Below are 19,671 nucleotides of genomic sequence, written 5' to 3'. Positions count from 1 at the left end.
ACTCACAATGAGCATTGTTACCATTTATTGTCCCTCCACTCTCTGACAGTCCCTGTGCCACGTGCCATATAAATATTTCACCTAATCCTTCTGCCAACTCTACAGGGCCAAGAGACTTGCCTGAGGTAGGGCAGTTAGTATGTGCCAAAGCCAGTATTCTCAAATCCGCCTAACTTCAGAACCTGTGCTCTTCTCACTCCACTATATGACCCCCCCCCCCCAGGGAACTCCCCAACCTATGCCCAGCGTTGGCTAAACCAAGTCCAAAACCACCTGTGACCTGGGCTCCAGCCCCTCCCTGGCCGTGTTTCCCCAGCAGTGCAAGGCAGACCAGTGCCTCTGGTGGGGGTAGGCACAGGTTCTGGGGTAGACATGCGTGCAGACTGCTTACATGGGATATCCTGCAGTAGACTTTACCCTCAAGCTGGACTCAAGGCCAGGGGCTTCCCCCTGCAGCTTGTACCCCTCCCAGCCCCATTGGGGCCTTCATGAAGTCATCTGAGAGCAGGCAAGATTTCTCACTTCTTTTGTCGATAACTAGCTCTGGCAGAAGGACAGATACAGACCTTTCTCAGTTTCTACTGTAGGGACAAAAGCCCTTATAATTAGAGGAATCTCCCTCCCAACCCAAAATGTTTCTGATGACAGTTAGGCCCTTTGGCTTTGTAGAAGGTGTAGGGCAGCATTCATCTCCTTTCTCCCCCTTTGACGTCCATGGCCCCTTTCAGCCTTCTGTTTTGAGAAATTAGCCATCTTCTTTACAGAAACATTGTTCAAACTTTCACCCATGAACCCTGTGGCACCCTTTAGATGAGGTCTTCCAGGCCTCCTCTCCACAGTTCTCTGGCTGTACAACTCAGGATACTTCCCCTGAGCCCTATAATCCACAGACTCATCCAAAAGCCATATAGTTCTTACCCAGACCTGCAGGGCTTTTTCTGTCATTCGTCCTTGGAGCCAACCACCTCCTCTCTACCTGGATCTCTCCTTTAACTCAGTCCTCAGAAGCAAATAGCCCATTCAGGGCTCTAAATGCTTTTTAAAAATATTTCTTAAGCATCTACCATGTGTTAAAGACAGAACAATCTTTGTTTCATTTAATCCTCACAATTTTTTGAGGTAGGTGTAATTATCCTTATCTTACAGATGAAGAAACTGAGATGGAGAGGTGAAATGACTTGCAGAGGTATGTCTGATTTCATGTGGTCACAGAATTTGGGGTTATGGGGGTGACTTGAGGAGGAAAATGTCCTGTTCTCTCTGGAGGCGCCTGTGACTTGCTGAGTCACTTCCTCTGGTTCCACCTGTCCCTGCCAATCTCTGGAAGGAGAAATGACACCGGAGAGGCAGAGAGGAGCGACTACAGAGACAGAAGGGTGGGTGGGCTGGCTCATGGCTGAGGCCTCGCTTCCAGAGCAGAGGGGAGATGCCGAAGCCAGACCCTGCTCCAGCGTCCTGGAACTGGAGGAGCTCCTGAGGGCTGGGAAAGTTTCTTCTTGCAGCCGGGTGGATGAAGTTTGGCCCAACCTTTACATAGGAGATGCGTGAGTGGTAGCTGGCCGAGGGGTGTGGGAATGGGAACAAGGAGAGACAGTTTTTGGGCACTTTACCAGAAACTGGGGAGCAGGGAACAAGGAGAAATAGCTCTGCTCTCAGCATCCTAGGCCAGGGACTTTCTCCAGGATCCCTGTGTGCTGGGGATGGTGCAATGGACAGATGTGGCCACCAGGGGGGAGCGGGGGCTTTGTCTGAAATTGAGCTCCCAGAGATTCCTGGAGTCTTCTGGCACATCCAGGATTATTGGTGAGTCTGGGGGGCCAAGGCCTGGGGAATGCTGGTTTGGGGTATGAGTTGGAGTGGACAGAGAGTTCCCCTTCTCGGTCCCAGCCTCCCTCCTCTGGACACAGAGTGGGTGAGTAAGCCTGATTAAAGGTGAAGCAGGAAAGGCGTCATCTCTAAACATTCACCGAGTAGAAGCAGGTATGAGGTAGTGGCCAGGAGAGGCCGGAAGTGTGTGCGATGACATGGGGCAGGAAGGGAGGGGCAGCTGGATCTGAGGGGTGAGGCAATTCTTTCTTTCCTGTACTGGCCAACGCAGGGGCAGATCACCTCAGGAAGCAAAGAGTGGCTAAAGACAACTCCCTATACTACCAACTCTCCCACCAGAAAGCTCTGAGGGTGGGGCTGTGAGCTGTGGATCCCAGCTCAAGCTTGCTGGGTTTTTCCCAACTCCCTTGAACCCTAATGTCTCTGTCCCTCTCAAGTAGGGGGCCTGGCAAAGCCTCTTCCTGGATCCCATGGCTCAGCCAGCATCCAGCCCCCTTCCTCCCCTCTCCAGGGCCACGGCAAATAACCGCTTTGAGCTATGGAAGCTGGGCATCACCCATGTGCTGAACGCCGCCCACGGGGGCCTGTACTGCCAGGGCGGCCCTGACTTCTACGGCAGCAGTGTGAGCTATCTGGGGGTACCAGCCCACGACCTCCCCGATTTCGACATCAGTGCCTACTTCTCCTCTGCAGCTGACTTCATTCACCGTGCCCTCAGCACACCTGGGGGTAGGACTTGGGGTCTCATCTCAAATCCCATCCTGCTCAGTCATGGGGGGATGTCCAGTTTCCCTTCAAGAATCAATGTCCTTCCATCCCTAGTTTTTTAAAAAGTTACCGGTTTTTAAAAATCCTCTGCTCAGTGCTTCATTGATTTATCCAAGCACATTGCTTTACAGATGGGGAAACTGAGGCCTAGAATACAAGGCCATGTCACGAGTTAGGAGCAGCCCTGGGGCAGCAAGCCAAGTCTCCCAAACAGCAAAACTGTTCTTTCTCTGCATCGTTCAGCCTTGGGAAATCGCCATTTGGTAACTAGAGGTCTGGTTTCTGCCCCAAAGTACTTTCAAATGAGAAAAAGAACCAAAAACAAATTTCTAAGAGCCAGGGTACAGCAAAAAAAAAAAAAAAAAAGGACCTGGGGTAAACTGAGCCCCCACTCTGTGTTCTTCCGGGGTGAGAGCTGTGCCCCTTGCTTCTTGACCCTGGGCAAGCCAGTGTCCCTCTCTGGACTTATGTTTCTCATCTGTGCGATGAGAGAGACAACATGACGGCTCATAGCCCTTCTTAACAGCCAAAGCACTTTGACATTCATTTGTTCTTCGTCCATTCATTCGCCAGCTATTTATTCTCTTCTCTGTGGCAGGCACTGAGCTAGATACTGGGAATTCACACTTAGACAAGGCAGGGTGCCTACCCTCATGGCACGTGTCATTATATGTTTGGCAGAAAGACAGTCAAAATGTAAAGTATTATGAGGGCTACTCACACGAGTAGGCAAATGTGAAGAGCTGTGGGAACACAGGGCCGGGGAGCTCATTTCAGAGGATCAGAGATGTAAGGTGACTTCCCTCTACCACAGTATTCACTGGGCCACATGCATAAAGGATCAGCTGCTCTGTGATTTCGGCAATACCATGAGTGGTTAGGAATGCTTCTGCAGGGAAGCCATGTCTCAGCTGAAACCTAACAGATGAGTAGTGACATTAGTCAGACCAAGAATAGGGGAAAAATTTTACAGGAAGTTGGAATAGCATGTGCTGAGGCTGGAGGCCAGAGACCACGACAGCTTCAAGGAACCGAAAGTTACCCGTGTTCCTAGAGCTGAGGGTTGAGGTGGGACAGCCTGAGATGAGGCTGCAGGATCAGCAGGAGCCAGCTCCTGCAGGGTCTTTCAACCCATGTTAAGGACTTTGGACCCCATCCCAAGGGTAGGCAAAATAGGCGTTGCTCTACCTAGTTGACGTATCAGGAAACTGAGGCCCATAAAGGTTGAGTGATTTGCCCAGGGTTTGTCACAGAGTACTCCCAAAGCAGAGCAGGAAAAGGAACTTGGGTCCCCCTCTCAGTCCCTGGGTGGGCCAGCTGGTGGTAAAGGGTATTTCACCAGGATGTCTTCCTCAGCCAAGGTCCTGGTGCACTGTGTGGTGGGTGTGAGCCGCTCTGCCACACTGGTCCTGGCCTACCTTATGCTGCGCCAGCAGATGTCCCTGCGCCAGGCGGTGACCACTGTGAGGCAGCACCGATGGGTCTTCCCCAACCGCGGCTTCCTCCACCAGCTCTGCCAGCTGGACCAGAAGTTGCGAGGTGCAGGCCGGAGCTGAAGGGCCAGGTGAGGGCTCTGCCAGGTGTGAGGGGGCGAGGGGGCAAGGCTGGGTGCAGTTAGAGGTCAGGTGAGAGCTGAGGGGGCGGGGAACGTGGAGGGGGAGGGCAATGAGGGCTGGCAGGGGACATGGAAGGGGACGAGTGCAGAGGGTGGTTGTCAGGGCTGTGTGTGGCCGGAAGTGAGAGTTGAAAGGGGTCTGGCCCACTCCCCAGCCCAAGGTCTTAGTAGAGCCTCACCAAGGTAACCTTCAGGTAGGACCCTCTCCCTCTCAGCCCACCCAGATTCTTCAGACTCAAGAGAGGGTGGAAAGACCAGGAAAGAAAGAGGTGGAAAGCATACAATGGAAGCGGTGAGGCCTTCCTACCTGGTCCTGATGCTGACCTTCCTGCCTCCTCAACCCAAAGCCTGTGGGGGCTCACCTGCACCCCCTCAAGGCAGCCTCAGTCAGTCCCGGCCCTGTGGGACGTCGGGACCTTCCCACAGCTCTGCACACCTTCCCTGCAGGGCTGGACCCCAGCTACAGCTCTGGGCGAAAAGTGTGGCTGCAGCTAGCACTCCAAGCTTATTAGTTCATTCTCATGTCAGCCCTGCCTCATCAGTCCCACGTGGGGAAGGAGGACAGGTGTTCCTGCCACCAGCCATGACCTCCTCACACAGCCCTGCTTGATATAAAGTTCCCCTGTTGTCATGCTAATCAGTTCTCTGCCTTAGCCCCAGCACCCCACCCGATCTTATCCCAGAAGGATCCTTCCTAACCTCCCTACCTCTCTGGTTCTGGGGATTCCCCGAGGACATAAAGGTCTTATTGAAGTCTATTCAAACTCTTGTTTCCAGTTACCCCTGCCTTCTTGTTCTGTATTCAGTGCATTTGGAGCAATAGCACAAAGGGAACAGATCCCTAATACCTCCTCTCCCCAAGCCATTTTCTGCTGGAAGCCCCAGTGTCCCCAGCTACCCAGGAGAAGGAGTTGGGCTACCCCAGCAGCAACCCTGCTTCTCAGGCTTCCAGCCCACAAATGGTCACTGAGGTGCTACTTTCATTTCTTTGCCATCAGCCCTGTGTTTTCCTCCAGCTCATCTGGGAGGAGGCAGGGGTGTCCCTTCCTGGGGTGGCCCCAGGACTGACAGGAAGCTGCAGAGTGCCACTGCCCTTCTTCTCTCCCCACGTCCAAGCTCAGTCTGGCCCCCACACCCACATTCACATCCCTGCTGAGGGCCATCAGCTGGGGGATTAGGCCTCCAGAGCTGCCCTCCATTCCTTCGACCCTGCCCCTAACTCCTGCTACCCTTACTGCTCCTTTCCTGAGCTCTCCTCAGCCTTGAATTTGGCTGTGCCACACCACCCACTGGCTCACAGGGGCTGCTAGTGAGGATGGGTGACTGGCCTAGGCTCTCCTGGGAGTTGGAAGAGCAACAGCTTTCTCCTCCTGCCAAGAACTTCCCAGGGCATGGCCTAAATCTTCCCTCCCTCGCCCCCACTCAGAAGAGCTGTTTTGGTCTCTGACTGCAATAGCCAGCCTGAGCAAGGGGGAGCGCTTTAGCAATACCAACCCCTTCCCACATGCTGTCAGGAGAATGAGCATCTTGGGGCTGGAGACTAGGGCAGGATGGAGCGGTAGGTTTAGAGTTTGGGGGTGAGTGTAATAGAAGAAAGTTAGGGTTATAGCTGGGGTTGGGATTAGGCCTGGAGCTAAGCTGGGTGGAAAACTATTGTGGGAGCTCTGCGGGTATGGGGAGCCAAGAGGAGGACGGGAATGGCACGTTCCCACCCTGCTCTCTTCTAAGCAGGTTTCAGGAAGCTGGCAGAGCAGTCACCCCACTTCCTAGGCCTGGGGATCTTAAATACCTTGACTTCTAACCTCAACGTCTTTCCCATCAGGCAACTGGCTTTGGGGGAGTCAGTTGGGCTACAGCATTGCACAATTCCAAGGGTGCCACCCACCAAATAGTCTGTGCAACTGGACCTCCCCCCCAAGGGGTTGTGCAGTATGCAGCCTGTGCCATACACAGCAGCCTCTGAAAGATGAGGGGGCCATGGGGTGAGGTCATCTCTCTCCATGAGCCCTGGGCCCCAAACCTGCCTCCTCATCTCTCCCAGTACCTGTTGCCACTTGACCTTACCCAAAGGGCTCAAAGCAGCAGATTTAGGGGGCAGCTCTCACCCCTGACCCAGCCAATCTGGGCCTTGGTTTACCTGCCTGTAACATGGAGATCATCTGTCCTCCAGAGCTGGTCCTTACTCCCTGCCATGGGGCTCTGCCACTTTGCCACCCTGGCACTGGCCCTGCTGGTGCTGCTGGAGGCTCTGGCCCAGGTGGACACACAGAAGATGGTCAGAGTCCAGCATGGGGTCTGCCTTACAGCCCGCTCCTCCGTCTGCTTCCTCCGGCTCCCTGCACTCAGCCGCTGCCTTCAGTCCCCACAGGTGGGAATGGGCTGCCGTCTCAGCTGAGCCCTGAGACTCCTCTGCCAGGGACCCCAAGGTCCCTCAGAGTGGGTGGGAGGCAGGGGGGAGAATAGGAGGATAGCAGGAGGGGATTCTAAGTGTTCATGACAGCCCATGGCCGCAGCTGCCTCCACCAGCTCTCCCCAGAGCTCAGGGCGCCCCAGCAGGGGCTGAGCCCCACTCCCTGGAGCTCCAACTTCAGAGACCCATGTAAGTGTGGCTGTGGGTGTACACATGGCTCTGTGTGCATCTGGTATCCGGGAGTGTGAGTGGGGAAGAGTACTGATGAGCAGGGTCTCTGGAGAGTAGGGAGGGTTCTTCATAGGCCCAAATCCAAGGCCCCTGGCCACAGTTAACCTTAGGAGGGACCTTAGAAACCATCTCGTTGGTCTCAAGGGACAGTGGGACGGGGGCCAGGAATGCCTTCTGGGGGAAGGTAGAAGCTTGGCAGAGGGCAAGCTTCCCTCAGCCTGAGTCTTCTAAATCTGAATCCCGGGCCAGTCCTATAATCCTCAGCCCCCAGCCAAAGGCCCTTGGACCTGGGTTCTGATGCTGGCAATGGGGCCGGTTTGTGTGTGATTTGGGCGGGTCTCTTTGTGTGTGATTTGGGCCTGTCTCCCTCCATAGAAGATCTTTCCTTCCAGCTTTAAATTTCTGCCCTTGCTCCACAACACCCTTGGAGGCCAAAGGAAGTTTTAAAATGGCTGATTCGATCTTCCTTCTCCCTGCCCCACAATCAACACACGCATACACGCACACCACAGGCAACCTCCTGCCGGGCTGCCTCTACTTCTAGCAGGGCCAGCTGCCTGGCTGGGCCTGCACTGACCGTGCCATGGGACCAGTGGGTGAGTGGGGAGTGGCAAGGGGAGGCCACAAGAGGGGAGCAGCACATCATGCTTTATAATTAAACTCAAATCAAAAAATAGAAACAGCATCAAGTGTGCAGAGACAAGCGGCTGGAAATCAGCAGCACGAAGTGCCTGTTGGAGAAGACCACAACCTGGGCCAGATACCCCCACAGGTGGGTGAGTGCCACTATTTCAGAGGGGCCACAGAGCATGCTGGGTAATGAGGGCCATGGCACCTGTGCCTGTGTGTGTTGTGGTGGAGGGGGGAGGGGATCAGGTTAGATTGGAGGCTGAACTGGGTTAGAGATAGAGGAACAAAGCACAGTACAGTCAGAAAGAACCGAGCTTAAAGCCTGGCTCCCGTGCTTATTGGCTTTGTGACTTTGGGCATATTGCTTAATCTCTCTGAGCCTCAGTTTCCTTATCTGTAAAGTGGGGATGATATTACCTGCCTCATGAGGGTACTGTGAGGATTCAATGAGAAAATGTAAGCACTTAGCTCTGTCTGGTATATAGTACATCCTTAGTAAGTGGTGAATATAATAATCATTATTATGTTTACAAAGAAACATCAGGAAACACAGAGATAAAGACCAAGCTTCATTGTCTCGTGGGGAAATTACCCTCTACCCAGGATATGGCTGAGGTTGAAAGGATAAGAGTAATAATAATAGCAATAATAATAGTAAGGTGCACCATTGACTGGGCATCTACCACAAGGCAGACCCTGTGGGAAGTGCCTTACATTTATTATCTCCTGGGATTCTCATGGCAGCCCCACTGCGGGCTCACAGAAGCCCACACAGATACAAGCCCCACAGCTAAGAACTGCCCAGGTCGGCCCTCCTCCAAGGCTTGCACGCTGAGCACAGACCTACGGGCAGTTCACCTTTGGCAGCCCGCCTGCCACCCTTCCTGAGGCTTCTTTCACCAAACTCTTCATTTGTCCTGCCCTGAGATCTCTGGTCCCACCTGGCCTGCCTGGGGAGGAGGAGGCAGAGGGGGAGGCAGAGAGAGTGGGCAGGAGGGAGGAGCAGGGGGAACACCTGCTCAGCTGAGGAGCTGGGTGGCAAACAGCGGCCCCTCTTCCCCGGGAAGACCTGTGCCTTGGCCCACGGCCACCGGCATGCAGGGTGTGCTGGGAGACTGTGGAGCAGCAGGAGCTCCTGTGAGGGGTGGGAGACGGAGCCAGGAGAGCAATGGAGAGAGGAGAGACACGAAGGCAGAAAACAAGTGTCTGAACTTGCAAATAGCAGCAACACGAGCAGGAAAATTGCTGCCTACAGAGGCAGCTGTTCAGCCTAGCGGGGAGATGCAGGAAGGAGGCGAAATGAGGGCTGGAGTGAGTGAGAAGAGCCAGGCCAGCCCTGTCCCTGCTTCACCCTCCGGTGGCCAAGGGGATGTGGGAGGACATGTCCGGCAGGGCCCTTGGCAGTCCAGGTCTGGGAGCAGCAGAAACCAGGGGAGCTGCTGCAGCCACGGACTCCCCTTTCTTAGGTGTGCTTGGAGCTTGAAGGGGCTGGGCCTGACTCAGGCTGGCAAGGGAGGCTGGACCACCAGGGGAATGGAGCAGACAGGGGGGTACATCCATATGCATCAGGAGTGAGACCCTAGATAGGACGTGACAAGGAATACCTCTAAGTCCAAGGGAAAGGCTCCATTCTCCAGACCTGGGCTAGGGTCCCCGAGGAGACTGGGCTGGGGGCTGTAGCCTAGCAGCCCCCAATCCCTAACCCCTCTGCTGTCTCCTCTGCCCAGGAGCCTCCAGGAGAATCAGGGTCCCGCTCATTCAACTGCGAGACACCCACTGGCCACCGGGGGGCAGCCTTACCCTACGCCAAACTCAGAGGCCTGCGCCCCAGCCTGCCAGGCTTCCCAAAACCCCAGCTGGCACCGCCTAGGGCTCAAGCCCCAGATGGCGGCTCCAGACTGTTGTAGCTTTTGGACAACCATGGAGTCTCGGGGCTTACCCCACCCCAACACACTATGCTGATCTCTAACCCGTAGTTGCTGCTCAACCAGCCACTCCTCTCTCATTCTCAGGTCAGAGCCCCCGAGACTCCTCAGTCAGGCAAAGCCAGGATCTTCAAAGTGAGAGGAGAAAGGTGGCTGAGACAGGGGCAAAGACTTGCTTGAGGCCACAGAATGGATCGAGGCCAAGCTCTCCCTCTCCCTCTAAAGTTCTCTTCCCACCACTTCACGTAGCCTCCCATCTCCACTGGGAGAGTTCCAGGCCCAAGAACTTTTAATCCCAAAGAGACGCCAAGCAGAGAGGGGCCGGGAGGTTTGGAAGGGCTGTGCTTCCCTCCATAGTGGCCCCACCTCCACGGGCTCCAAGGGGTGGACCTGGAATTCTAGCCGCTTCATAGTGTGGGCGGAACCTGCCCTGGTCCCATTCCTCCGGCCTGTCCCAGCACTCACTCCCCCTCTCCCAGCCCCAGACCATGCCCTAGGTAGGTGGCAGGCCACTCAGCCTGCCCTGAGAGGTCACAGTGGGGGATGAAGGGGAAAGCCAGGTCTTCACTTCCCCCCTGCCCACCGGCTGCCCGCTGGGTGAGCCTGGCCAAGCCAGTGTCCTCCTGGATGCCTGTTTCTCTTTCTGGTCCTGGCCCTGCCTCCCAAAGAGAAAAGATGTTTTTTCCAGTTTGTACCTTCCCTAGTTACTGGTTGAGGGGACTGGGGCCAGTTAGCCAAGATAAGCACTCCTTCCCAGCACAGCTCCAGACCCCTATTCTGGTGCCACTGACCTCCAAGCTCTGTCAGGTCCCGGACTCCGTCAGCCAGCTGACTCCTGAGACAACCCACCCCAGCCGGCTGAGGCCTGACTGGCAGCGCTGGCCTGAGTCGAGGGGGTAAGGAGGACAGTCCCAGGGCCTACAGGCAGCTGTGTAACAGCCACACCAGGCTCCCCTGTAGAGAGGGATGGGTTAGTGACCACTCTCTGAAATCCCCAAAGATGGTACCTGCAAAGCTTGGGGACGGAATGGCAGCATCACAGAACTGGATTGCAACCTCAGCCTTGCTACATACTAGCCACATGGCTTTAAAGAGATGCTTGGCATCTCTTTAAAACATTCTGAGTTTCAGCTTCCTCCTCTATAAAACAGGGACCTACACCAGGCACCAGGTCCCTAAGAAGCATTAGCTTATGCAGTGTGGAAAGGCTAACAAACGTCACTCATAGCCTAGGCCCCTCACTCCAGAGATGGGCTCTGCTCTTCCAACACCTGAAGCTGGGAGGGGAGGGGAGTCCGAGGACCAGCCATTGAAGTAACAGAGGAGGAGCCTTGAGATGAGCTGCCGAGGTTGAGGGGGCCACAGACCTCTGAGGTCTCCATCCCTACAAAGTCCCAAGTGAGCAGAGACTTAAGGGGTGGGATTTGCACTGACTTACCGCCACAAACAGGGAACTCCAAGGATCCCTTGGTCAAGGTTTCCCTCAGAGGCCTTTGGAGACAGGGCTTCCCAGCTTCATAGTGGTGACAAGCGGTCCATTCCCTTGTTCCCTAGGAAAGGTTCTAGGCCTCAGCCCCAGCTGAGCTGGTTAATGACATCATACGAACTAGCTGCGGCCTCTTCTGCACCATCTCAGTGGCACCTGGGCTCTGCCCCGCTCCTGGGCCTCTGGGTCAGCTGGACCCATCTTTCGGGAGCCTTGTCTCCAGCCACTGCAGTATCCGCTCTGTTCCAGGATGGACTCGCTGCAGGAGCAGGACCTCCGGAGGCCCAACATCCACAGGGCGGTCGGTCTGCCCTACCAGCCACCTACGCTGTCCTCGCTGCAGCGCTTGCTGTGGGTCCGTCGTGCCGCCATGCTGAGCCACATCGACGAGGTCTGGCCCAACCTCTTCCTGGGAGATGCGTGAGTATGACCCACGTGGGCGGGTGCAGGGAGCAGAAGGGGAGCCCTCTTGGGGCACAGGTGGAACCCCCTTTTTGTCTGCCGTTATCTCTCTGCACATGGGTCTTTTCATTTATATTATTCTTTTAATTGTGGAAATAGAACACACATTTAGTGCATAGAGCTTACATAAATAGTTTCATCGCCCAGGTCAAGAAAAGGACGTTACTTGTGCCCCAAAAGCCCCTGCTGAACCCTTCTTATCATAACCCTTTTTATGTAGATAACCACTAAGTGTTGAAATAATTATCTCCTTGCTTTCTTTATAGTTTTACTACTTATGTACTTAATAATTAGTTTTGTCTGTCTTTTAAAGTTATATGAATGGAATCATATTGTGTGTTTTGTGCCTGGCATACTTTGTTCAAAATTGTAAAATGCACCCATGTTATTATGTGTAGCTGCAGTCATTCATTTTTCACTGCTGTATACTATTCTATTATATAAATACACCATGGTTTATCCATTCATATGCACATTTGAGCTGTTTTCACTTTTTGGCTATTATGAACAGTAATCCTAGAAACATTCTAGTACAGGTGTCCTGGGAACACACACACGAATTTCTCTAGAGTGTTTTTCTAGAGCCATTTTTTTCTAAAAGCTTTGTAAAACTTATATGGACCGATAATGTGGATTTTAGAAAATTTCCTTAATTTTTAGAAAATAAGGATCAGTATCTTAACAATATGGCAAATATGGTATCCCCCTACAGATAACCGGTAATAAAATCCTGTTGACTTTTTAAAAATGCATAACACATACATACATAAATGCTTTTTCACTTTTTTTTACAAAAATAGTTTCACTTGATAATCCCATTTTGTAATCTGCTTTATATAAAAGGCTTTTTAATGGAATCATGCTACATATTTTTTTAAAAAAATTTTAAACAACATTCTATTTTGTATTCTGCATTTTTCACACCTTCTCAACACAGCATGAATACCTTTCCTTGTTTACTTACATCTACCATATTTTAGTGGTTGCATAACATTTCACTTACCTGTACATACTCAATCTCCTGCTAGAGGATATTTAGTGATTTTGCCCCAATTTTTCACCATCTTAAATATCATTAGATCCAGTTTACATGTCTGTGGGCACAGTTTGGATTCTTTCTTTAATTAAATTCCTAGAATGAGACTTGTTGGGCACATTTTTAAAGCTTTCGATGCATGTAGCATCTCCAGAAAAGTTGGCCTGAGTGATAGGGGGGTCTTGAACTCTAACTTGAGGAGTCCCTTTAACGTGGGCCAGTCCTCTGGCTCCAGTCTCTCCCCTTGGAGGGAGATGGCCGAGGAGGGAAGGGTGCAAGTTGCAGCCCGACCAGAGCTGATCCAGGGAGAGCTAGCCCCACATCCCAGCTCCCCCTGTGCCCTCCCCCCAGCTATGCAGCCCGGGACAAGAGCAAGCTGCTGCAGCTGGGCATCACCCACGTCGTGAATGTTGCTGCGGGCAAGTTTCAAGTGGACACAGGTGACAAGTTCTATCGCGGAATGCCCTTGGCGTACTATGGCGTTGAAGCTGATGACAACCCTTTCTTCGACCTCAGTGTCTACTTTCTGCCTGTTGCTCGCTACATCCGAACTGCCCTCAGTGTTCCCCAAGGTGAGCCCTGGGGAAGGGACTGGGGGTGAGATCTGGGGCTACCCATTTTTCCAGTAGCACTGAGAGGTGGAGTATCCTGAGCCATAAACCTCTCCAACACCCGTCCCATCCTGTGGGGCATATAGCTTCCTCTGTTTAGTGGACATCCCCTTCAGGGACCCCCTGGAAACCAACCATCACAGGCACAACTAAGGTCCAGTGTGGTCATCAGTATAACCATATCCCTCAGTAAGAGACCAGGTGTTGGGCAAAAGGTATAGGACCTCGCAAAGGTTCTTGTGGGGAGAACTGCATCGGGCTGCAGGGCCAGGGGAGAGGGCAGAACTGGGCAGGGGGAGAGAGGGAGGTAGACAAGCCCTGTAATCTGCTGCAAACCCAGGGGACTCCAGGAGTACTGTTTCCCAACCCCGCCCTCCACCAACCCACCACAGTTGCAAAGATGCCATAGAAAGCACCTTGAACCAGGAGAAGGGAATCCCAGCTGCTATACCTTAGCTCTGCCACTAACTTGCCGTGTGACCTTGAGCCAGTTCCTTTTCCTCTCTGGGCCTCAGTTGCCCCATCTGACAGTATCAGTATTCCAGGATGCTGTGATAGGTGGGTTGAAGGGTGGCCAGAAATATCTGATTCCCAAACAGGTGGGTGGTATGAGGGCAGGTAGCTGACGCTAGGTTGGGTCTCCCCGCAGGCCGCGTGCTGGTACACTGTGCCATGGGGGTGAGCCGCTCTGCCACAGTGGTCCTTGCCTTCCTCATGATCTACGAGAATATGACGCTGGAGGAGGCCATCCAGACGGTGCAGGCCCACCGCGCTATCTGCCCCAACTCGGGCTTTCTCCGGCAGCTCCAGGTTCTGGACAACCAACTAGGACGGGAGACCAGGAGGTTCTGACCTGGCGGGCAGCCAAGCACCCTGACTTTCTGGCCGGCATGACCCAACCCAACCAGCCTGGCCCTGGGGACAGCAGTGTCTGTTTTGAGTGACCTTGAGATGTACATAGCAAGTGGGGCCTTAGCAGAGGGAGAGCTGGCTGGTGACCTTTCGCAGGCAGATTCCCTGACCCAATCCAGATATTCTTTATGCAAAAGAGAGTTCAGTCTGTCTCTATAATAAAAAAATTCATCCTAATAAAGGCAGGAGACCTTCTGGTCATTTGTGGGTTGGTGGCTGACGCCAGGGATGGCCCCGAGGTTCCAGAAGGCTTGCCAGCTCTGTCAGCGTGATGGCAGCCTAGAAGGAGTCTGAATCCTTGTGAAGGCTCCATGAAGGACAGCAGATGAGGAGCAATTTGGGTGCAAGAGGGAGGAGTGAGATACAAGTGCTGAGAATTAGCTGACCTTTTCTTCATCGTGTCCTCCTCACACCATCACCCAAGAGCTAGGTTGTCTGAAGAAAGACCAAGGTTCAATGTATCACCATCCTCTCCATACCCACCTATCAAAAAGTAACAATCAAAACGTGCTGTGTACACATGGCATCTCTTGAATCCAATCTTTTCATTTACACTCTACTTTCAAAAGAAACTGACTAAAATTACAGACACCTAGAAAACCGAGGCATCAAACAGGAGGATAAGTGGTTGTGGAGGAGACCTCCCAGAAATCCTCGGGAAACAGTGGTTATATGATGGAGCAAGACATTTAGCTCTGAGTTTCTTAGTACTTGTGCCCTGATACAACAATATAAAAGTGGGCAGGTTCCGCACCTGTAAGAGGTACAGGTATTATGTAGATTAAAAGGGCTGCCATTCCTTCTCCCTCTCTGGCTACTCCTTGCCTCCTACAGCTGACCTGCATAAATATCAAGGTTTCTCAGGGCCTGTCCTCTGCCTCTTTTCTCCCTGCCTGTGTCCCCGCCCTCCTGGAGATCCTCTCGCTCCCACAGCCTCAGTTCACATCTCTAGGCTGATGACTCCCAGACACCAAGGGTTGGCCCAGTTCTCCCTCCTGAGCTCAAAGCCTTTGTATCCCACTAGCCACCTCCATTTGAATACTGCCCTTGAACTTCAAACTCAGCTGAACTTTTCCTCACCCCCCACCTAGACCCACTCCTCTTCCTAGTCTGACAGCCACTGCTACCCCAGTCAGTGATGGGTGTCGCCGTGGACTCCTGCCTCTCATCCAATTAGCCTATCAGTTCTGTCTCCTACATACCGCTTGGATCTGCTCACTTCGCTTCATCTTTATTGTGACCACTCAAGTTCGAGCGACCCTCACCTCTCACCTGGATTCTTTCAACAGCCCACTAACAGTCTCTCTGCCTCTAGCCTGTCCCCTCCAATCTCCACGCAGACATCTTACTAAAACGAAAATCTGATCATGTCACTCCTCCACTTACAATCCCAAAGTACAAACACCTTGACAAAATATAAAGATGCTTCATTATCTGAGAACTTCTCATACCTCCAGCCATATCTCTTTCAATTCTGTTCTCATACATACCAGGTAATGAAGAAACAGTAAATCCACTTACAGTTTCCAGAATGCACTACTCTCACTTCTGGTAACTTGCATAGGCTTCATGTTGTACCACCTGAATGTACCACTCTCACCACTCTTCGCTGGGGTCTCCTTGAGGTTTTCGTTTAGATGCCTCTTCCGGGAAGCCCTCCTACACCCCCCAACCTGAGAGAAGTGCTCCTCCTTGGCTACGAGAATGTCCATCCGCCCCTTGTGACATCCCCATCACTTTGAATTATAATTGCCTGGTGCCTTGTCATTCTCTTCCAACTGGCTCTCTGACCAGGGTTTCCCTGGGCTCACTGTTCCCACGGCTCCCACACTCTCTGGCTATGACCCCACGTCAGGTACAGCTCTGTGGTTCTGTGAACCAGCAGCCACAGGTTGGTACCACTGCCACTCAGCCCTCTCCACAGAAGCCACCAGGGGGAGGCGGATCCCAGCTGGACCCAGGACGGGGCCTGCCTCCAGGGGTAACTGCTGTCCTCCCAGCTCCACTGCACACAGCACCTCACCACATCGTTACCCTAACTCTCTCTTCCTAGCCCATCTTCACCCCTTGGCCACCTTTGACCCTTCTCCTCACTCCTCACCAAGGCTCTCTGGGGCCAGCTCTGCCCTCTCCTGGGGGCTTAAGGGTCCCTTGCCCTTCTGTGCCATCTGGTCTATTTCCAGAGGGCAAGTGCTTTTCCTTTGTGCAAATCAAAGAAAGATTCCCCCGCGGAGCTAACCAGCCTTTCAAGCAGAAACACTCCTGGGCTTTGTCCAAAAAAAGGTGTCACTTCCTCCCAAGCAGACAGCTCCAAGTCAGGTGCTCAACTGAGTGAGCTGAACACAGGCTATGTTTTAGCCCCCATTCACTCCTTCTGCAGTTCATAAACTGCACAAACATATGCCACTCTGTCTGGGATGCAGGGCTTAATATCCCTATTTTAAAGACGAACAAACTGAGGCTCTGAGAAGATGAAATGGGGCTGGAATGGTGCCTCCTGGATCTCTGGGCACTGGCCTCAAAGAGCAGGTACTGCCCAGTCAGCTCCTCTGCTCTCCTTCCAGCAGCACGTGGTTCACCCCAATCCCAGCTGGCTGTCGGCTGCCTCAGATGCTCCCTGGGCCTCTTCCAAAGCCTGAAGATGGCAGAGGGCTGTTGCTGCTGTGCCCAACCAGGCAGGGTCCCTCTCAAATCTAGGGAATGGAAAACTGTTCTCAGTTCATCCTCAGGTTCTTGAGACCTATAGTTCTCCAGAGCAGACAAAGTTAGTAATCCAACCTGCCCACCCTCAGTTTTCTTGGATCCCCTCTCTGCCTGACAACTCAGCCCTTGTTGCTATTTCTTGCTCGTGCACTGTCAGCAGGACCCAAAATAGTGGCTCCAGAAGCCAGTCTGTAAATCAACATCCAGGTCTATGAATATGGGCCACCTGCCTCTGCTGGCTCGGGTGAGGTGCCCAGAGGCTACCACAGCCGCACCCTGGAGCTTGAGTTTCAGCATGTCGCCTTCTTGGGGCTGTGAGGGTTGGGCTCAGAACCTAGGGCTGCAGGGGGAAGAGGGAGGGAAGCCCTGAGAATAGGTTGGGGGGAAAGCCAAACATTTTCCAGAGCACCCAAGGAAACAGAGGTTGAGCTCCAGACACGTACCTCTGGCAGGAAGCCTTCCTGCCTGCCACACTTGCCTCAGGAAGTCTATGGTGATGTGGTTACTCTCCCTCTTCTCAGAGCAACCTCATGAAGCAGTAGGGTATTGTTAGGAGCATGACTTTGGGGCCAGACTACCTGGGCTCAAATCCTCTCTCTGCCCTCTTCCAGGGTATGACCTCAGTTAAACTCTCCATACCTCAGTTCCCCCATCTATAACATGGGAGTTGTAATAGCCAACATATAGGGTTGTTGCAAGGATTAAGTGGGGAATATATTAGGTGGGTGCAAATGTAATTGCGGTTTAAAAGGTTGAAAATAATTGAAAACCTCAATTACTTTTGCGCCAACCTAATAGAAAGTGCTTTGTACAACCTGTGGCCAGCTTTCAGAAATGAGAGCTGTGATTATTGTCATAGCACATACCATGTTTCCCCAACAATGAGACCTAGCTGGACCATCAGCTCTAAGGCGTCTTTTGGAACAAAAATTAAATAAGACCCGGTCTTATTTTACTATAACATAAGACTGGGTATAATATATAATATAATATAATACAATATAATATAATATAATATAATATATATAATACCGGGTCTTTAATATAACATAATGTAATGTAATGTAATGTAGTATAGTATAATATAATATTAAATAACATAACATAATATAGTATAATACCGGGTCTTATATAATATAATACCAGGTCTTATATAATATAGTATAATATAATACCAGGTCTTATATTAATTTTTGCTCCAAAAGACGCATTAGAGATGATGGTTCAGCTAGGTCTTATTTTTGGGGAAACACAGTAGTACAGGGCCTCCTGGCCATCATGTGCTACTCAGAACCCTCAATCTTAGACTAAAAGTTGGTAGCGCTCTCATCATGTTGGATGAATGAACGATTAAAAATTAGCTGACCTAGATACAACATGGTATCCTGGATTGGATTTTGGAACAGGAAAAGGACATAAGTAGAAAAACTAGAGAAATCTGAAAAAAGTCTGTGGTTTAGTTAATAGTGTTACACCAATTTTAATTTATTTGATAAATATGCCGTGGTTATGTAAGAAGTTAATATTAGAGGAAGCTGGGTGATGGGTATACAAGACATGTCTCTACTGTCTTTATAGCTCTCTGCAATTTTAAGATTATTTCAAAAAAAGTTTAGAAAATTTTGCTTACGATTAATGACTGTGTTGTATACGCCAGGCACTGTGCTAAGTGCTTTAGATACATCATTTATTTTTCTTTCTTCAGTTTCATCCATAATGCTTTATTTCTTTAGGAAAAAAACACAAATCAAATATGGCAAAATGTTAAGATTTGATGATATTGAGTTGTGGGAAGATAGGTGTTTGTTATCTTCTCCTTTTTTTTCTTTCTATATATTTAAAAAATATTTCCTAATTTTAGAAATAAAAAATTGACTAATTTTTAAAATTAGAAGAATCCTAATCTATCTACTTAACATTTTGAAACCTACCATCAAATCGATTTTAGGAAGTATTCTGAATTAAAATGGTACCATTATTACTGGCTTTAGGCCTAAAATGTTACAAGTTCACATTATTTTTAAAACCTTCAAGAGCCTTTATTGTGGATAATCTTGCTTCAAGCAAAAGGTAATGATGACCTAGTTTACAGTGTTTAGATGAAATAACTGTGTCAAAAAGAAATTAAGCAAGTCAAATTATACATTATTTCATTTAATCCCATCGCCCCCATTACACAGATAAGAGCACAGCTCCACTGAGGTTAGGCCAGACAGCTGATTTTAACTGAGTATTTATTAGGTACCAGTGCATTAGTCAGGGTAGGCTAATGGCTCTGACTTTATTTCTCCCTCACAACACAAGTTGATGATGGCTGGGGGGAGCAAGCATGCATCATGCGCTACTCCTCCCTTCTAGTTCCATGGGCCAGAACTCAGTCACATGGTCACACCTCACTGAAGAGGCTGGGAAATGTAATCTACCAGGGTGCCCAGGAAGAAGAGGAAACTGCAGATATTGGTGATCACGAGCAGGCTTTTCCACAGCAGGCATTGATATGAGTCGTAAATAACCAATTCTCATAAACCATAAGAGGTAGATACTATTATTAACATTCCCACCTTACAGATGTGAAAACTGAGGCTCAAAAATACTTAAGTAAACTTTCTCAAGATTACTTAGATAGCAGTTGTAGAATTATACTTCAAACTCAGTCAGCAAGCCTGTGTTCTTAAGTATTTCCTGAACCTTCGTTCTGGGTTGGCCTTAGTGACTTGCTTGCCATTAGAATTTTTGGCAGATGTGGCATTTTGGGACTTCTGAAGCTGGTCATAACATGCCTTGCAACTTCCGCCTGGGTCTCGTAACTCTTTTTGGGAGCCCGGAGCCACCATGCAAAATATCTGACTGCCCCCAAACCTCCATGCAAGAGGCCTGGAGGAGACAAACTGGTTGATAGTCTCAGCTGGGTCCAGCCTTCCAGCTTCCCGGCCAAGGCACCAGACATCTGAGTGACCCCTTCTTGGATCCTCCAGACCAGCACATCTGCCAGCAAAATATCACCGAGTGACCTCTGTCAATGCCACGTGGAATAGAAGAGCAGTCCATCGAGCTT

General features: G+C 51.1%; 1 protein-coding gene across 7 annotated transcripts; it reads left to right on the top strand.

Moving 5' to 3' along the window:
• Window positions 1-1,340: 1,340 nt before the first annotated feature.
• Window positions 1,341-14,775, top strand: DUSP13A (dual specificity phosphatase 13A). 7 transcript variants are annotated; one of them, XM_081074749.1, is made up of 7 exons: window positions 1,347-1,544; window positions 3,952-4,159; window positions 6,381-6,578; window positions 7,529-7,623; window positions 11,142-11,312; window positions 12,742-12,962; window positions 13,651-14,775. In XM_081074749.1, exons 1-7 carry the CDS (start codon window positions 1,393-1,395, stop codon window positions 13,851-13,853), a joined length of 1,248 nt encoding a protein of 415 aa, XP_080930875.1. In that variant the 5' UTR covers window positions 1,347-1,392; the 3' UTR covers window positions 13,854-14,775. The 7 variants fall into 7 exon arrangements, with proteins under 7 accessions (XP_080930876.1, XP_080930875.1, XP_080930880.1 ...); XM_081074752.1 differs by lacking the exons at window positions 1,347-1,544; window positions 6,381-6,578 and having other exon boundaries at window positions 3,957-4,159; window positions 10,961-11,312; XM_081074750.1 differs by lacking the exons at window positions 3,952-4,159; window positions 6,381-6,578; window positions 7,529-7,623 and having other exon boundaries at window positions 1,341-1,803.
• The last annotated feature ends 4,896 nt before the right edge of the window (window positions 14,776-19,671 follow it).

This window comes from Rhinolophus hipposideros (assembly GCF_964194185.1).
Source record: "Rhinolophus hipposideros genome assembly, chromosome: 15".
In the NCBI taxonomy this organism is placed as follows: domain Eukaryota; kingdom Metazoa; phylum Chordata; class Mammalia; order Chiroptera; family Rhinolophidae; genus Rhinolophus; species Rhinolophus hipposideros.
Note: the sequence above shows the minus strand (reverse complement) of the source record. Positions and strands in the feature narration are given on the sequence as shown.

Excerpts from the sequence above, each read along its gene's own strand:
- DUSP13A (XM_081074749.1), top strand. The coding sequence starts at position 1,393 with ATGGCTGAGGCCTCGCTTCCAGAGCAGAGGGGAGATGCCGAAGCCAGA. Across the intron at positions 6,579-7,528 it reads GCTGCCTTCAGTCCCCACAG|AAACAGCATCAAGTGTGCAG; the intron begins GTGGGAATGGGC and ends ATCAAAAAATAG. Across the intron at positions 12,963-13,650 it reads TGCCCTCAGTGTTCCCCAAG|GCCGCGTGCTGGTACACTGT; the intron begins GTGAGCCCTGGG and ends GTCTCCCCGCAG.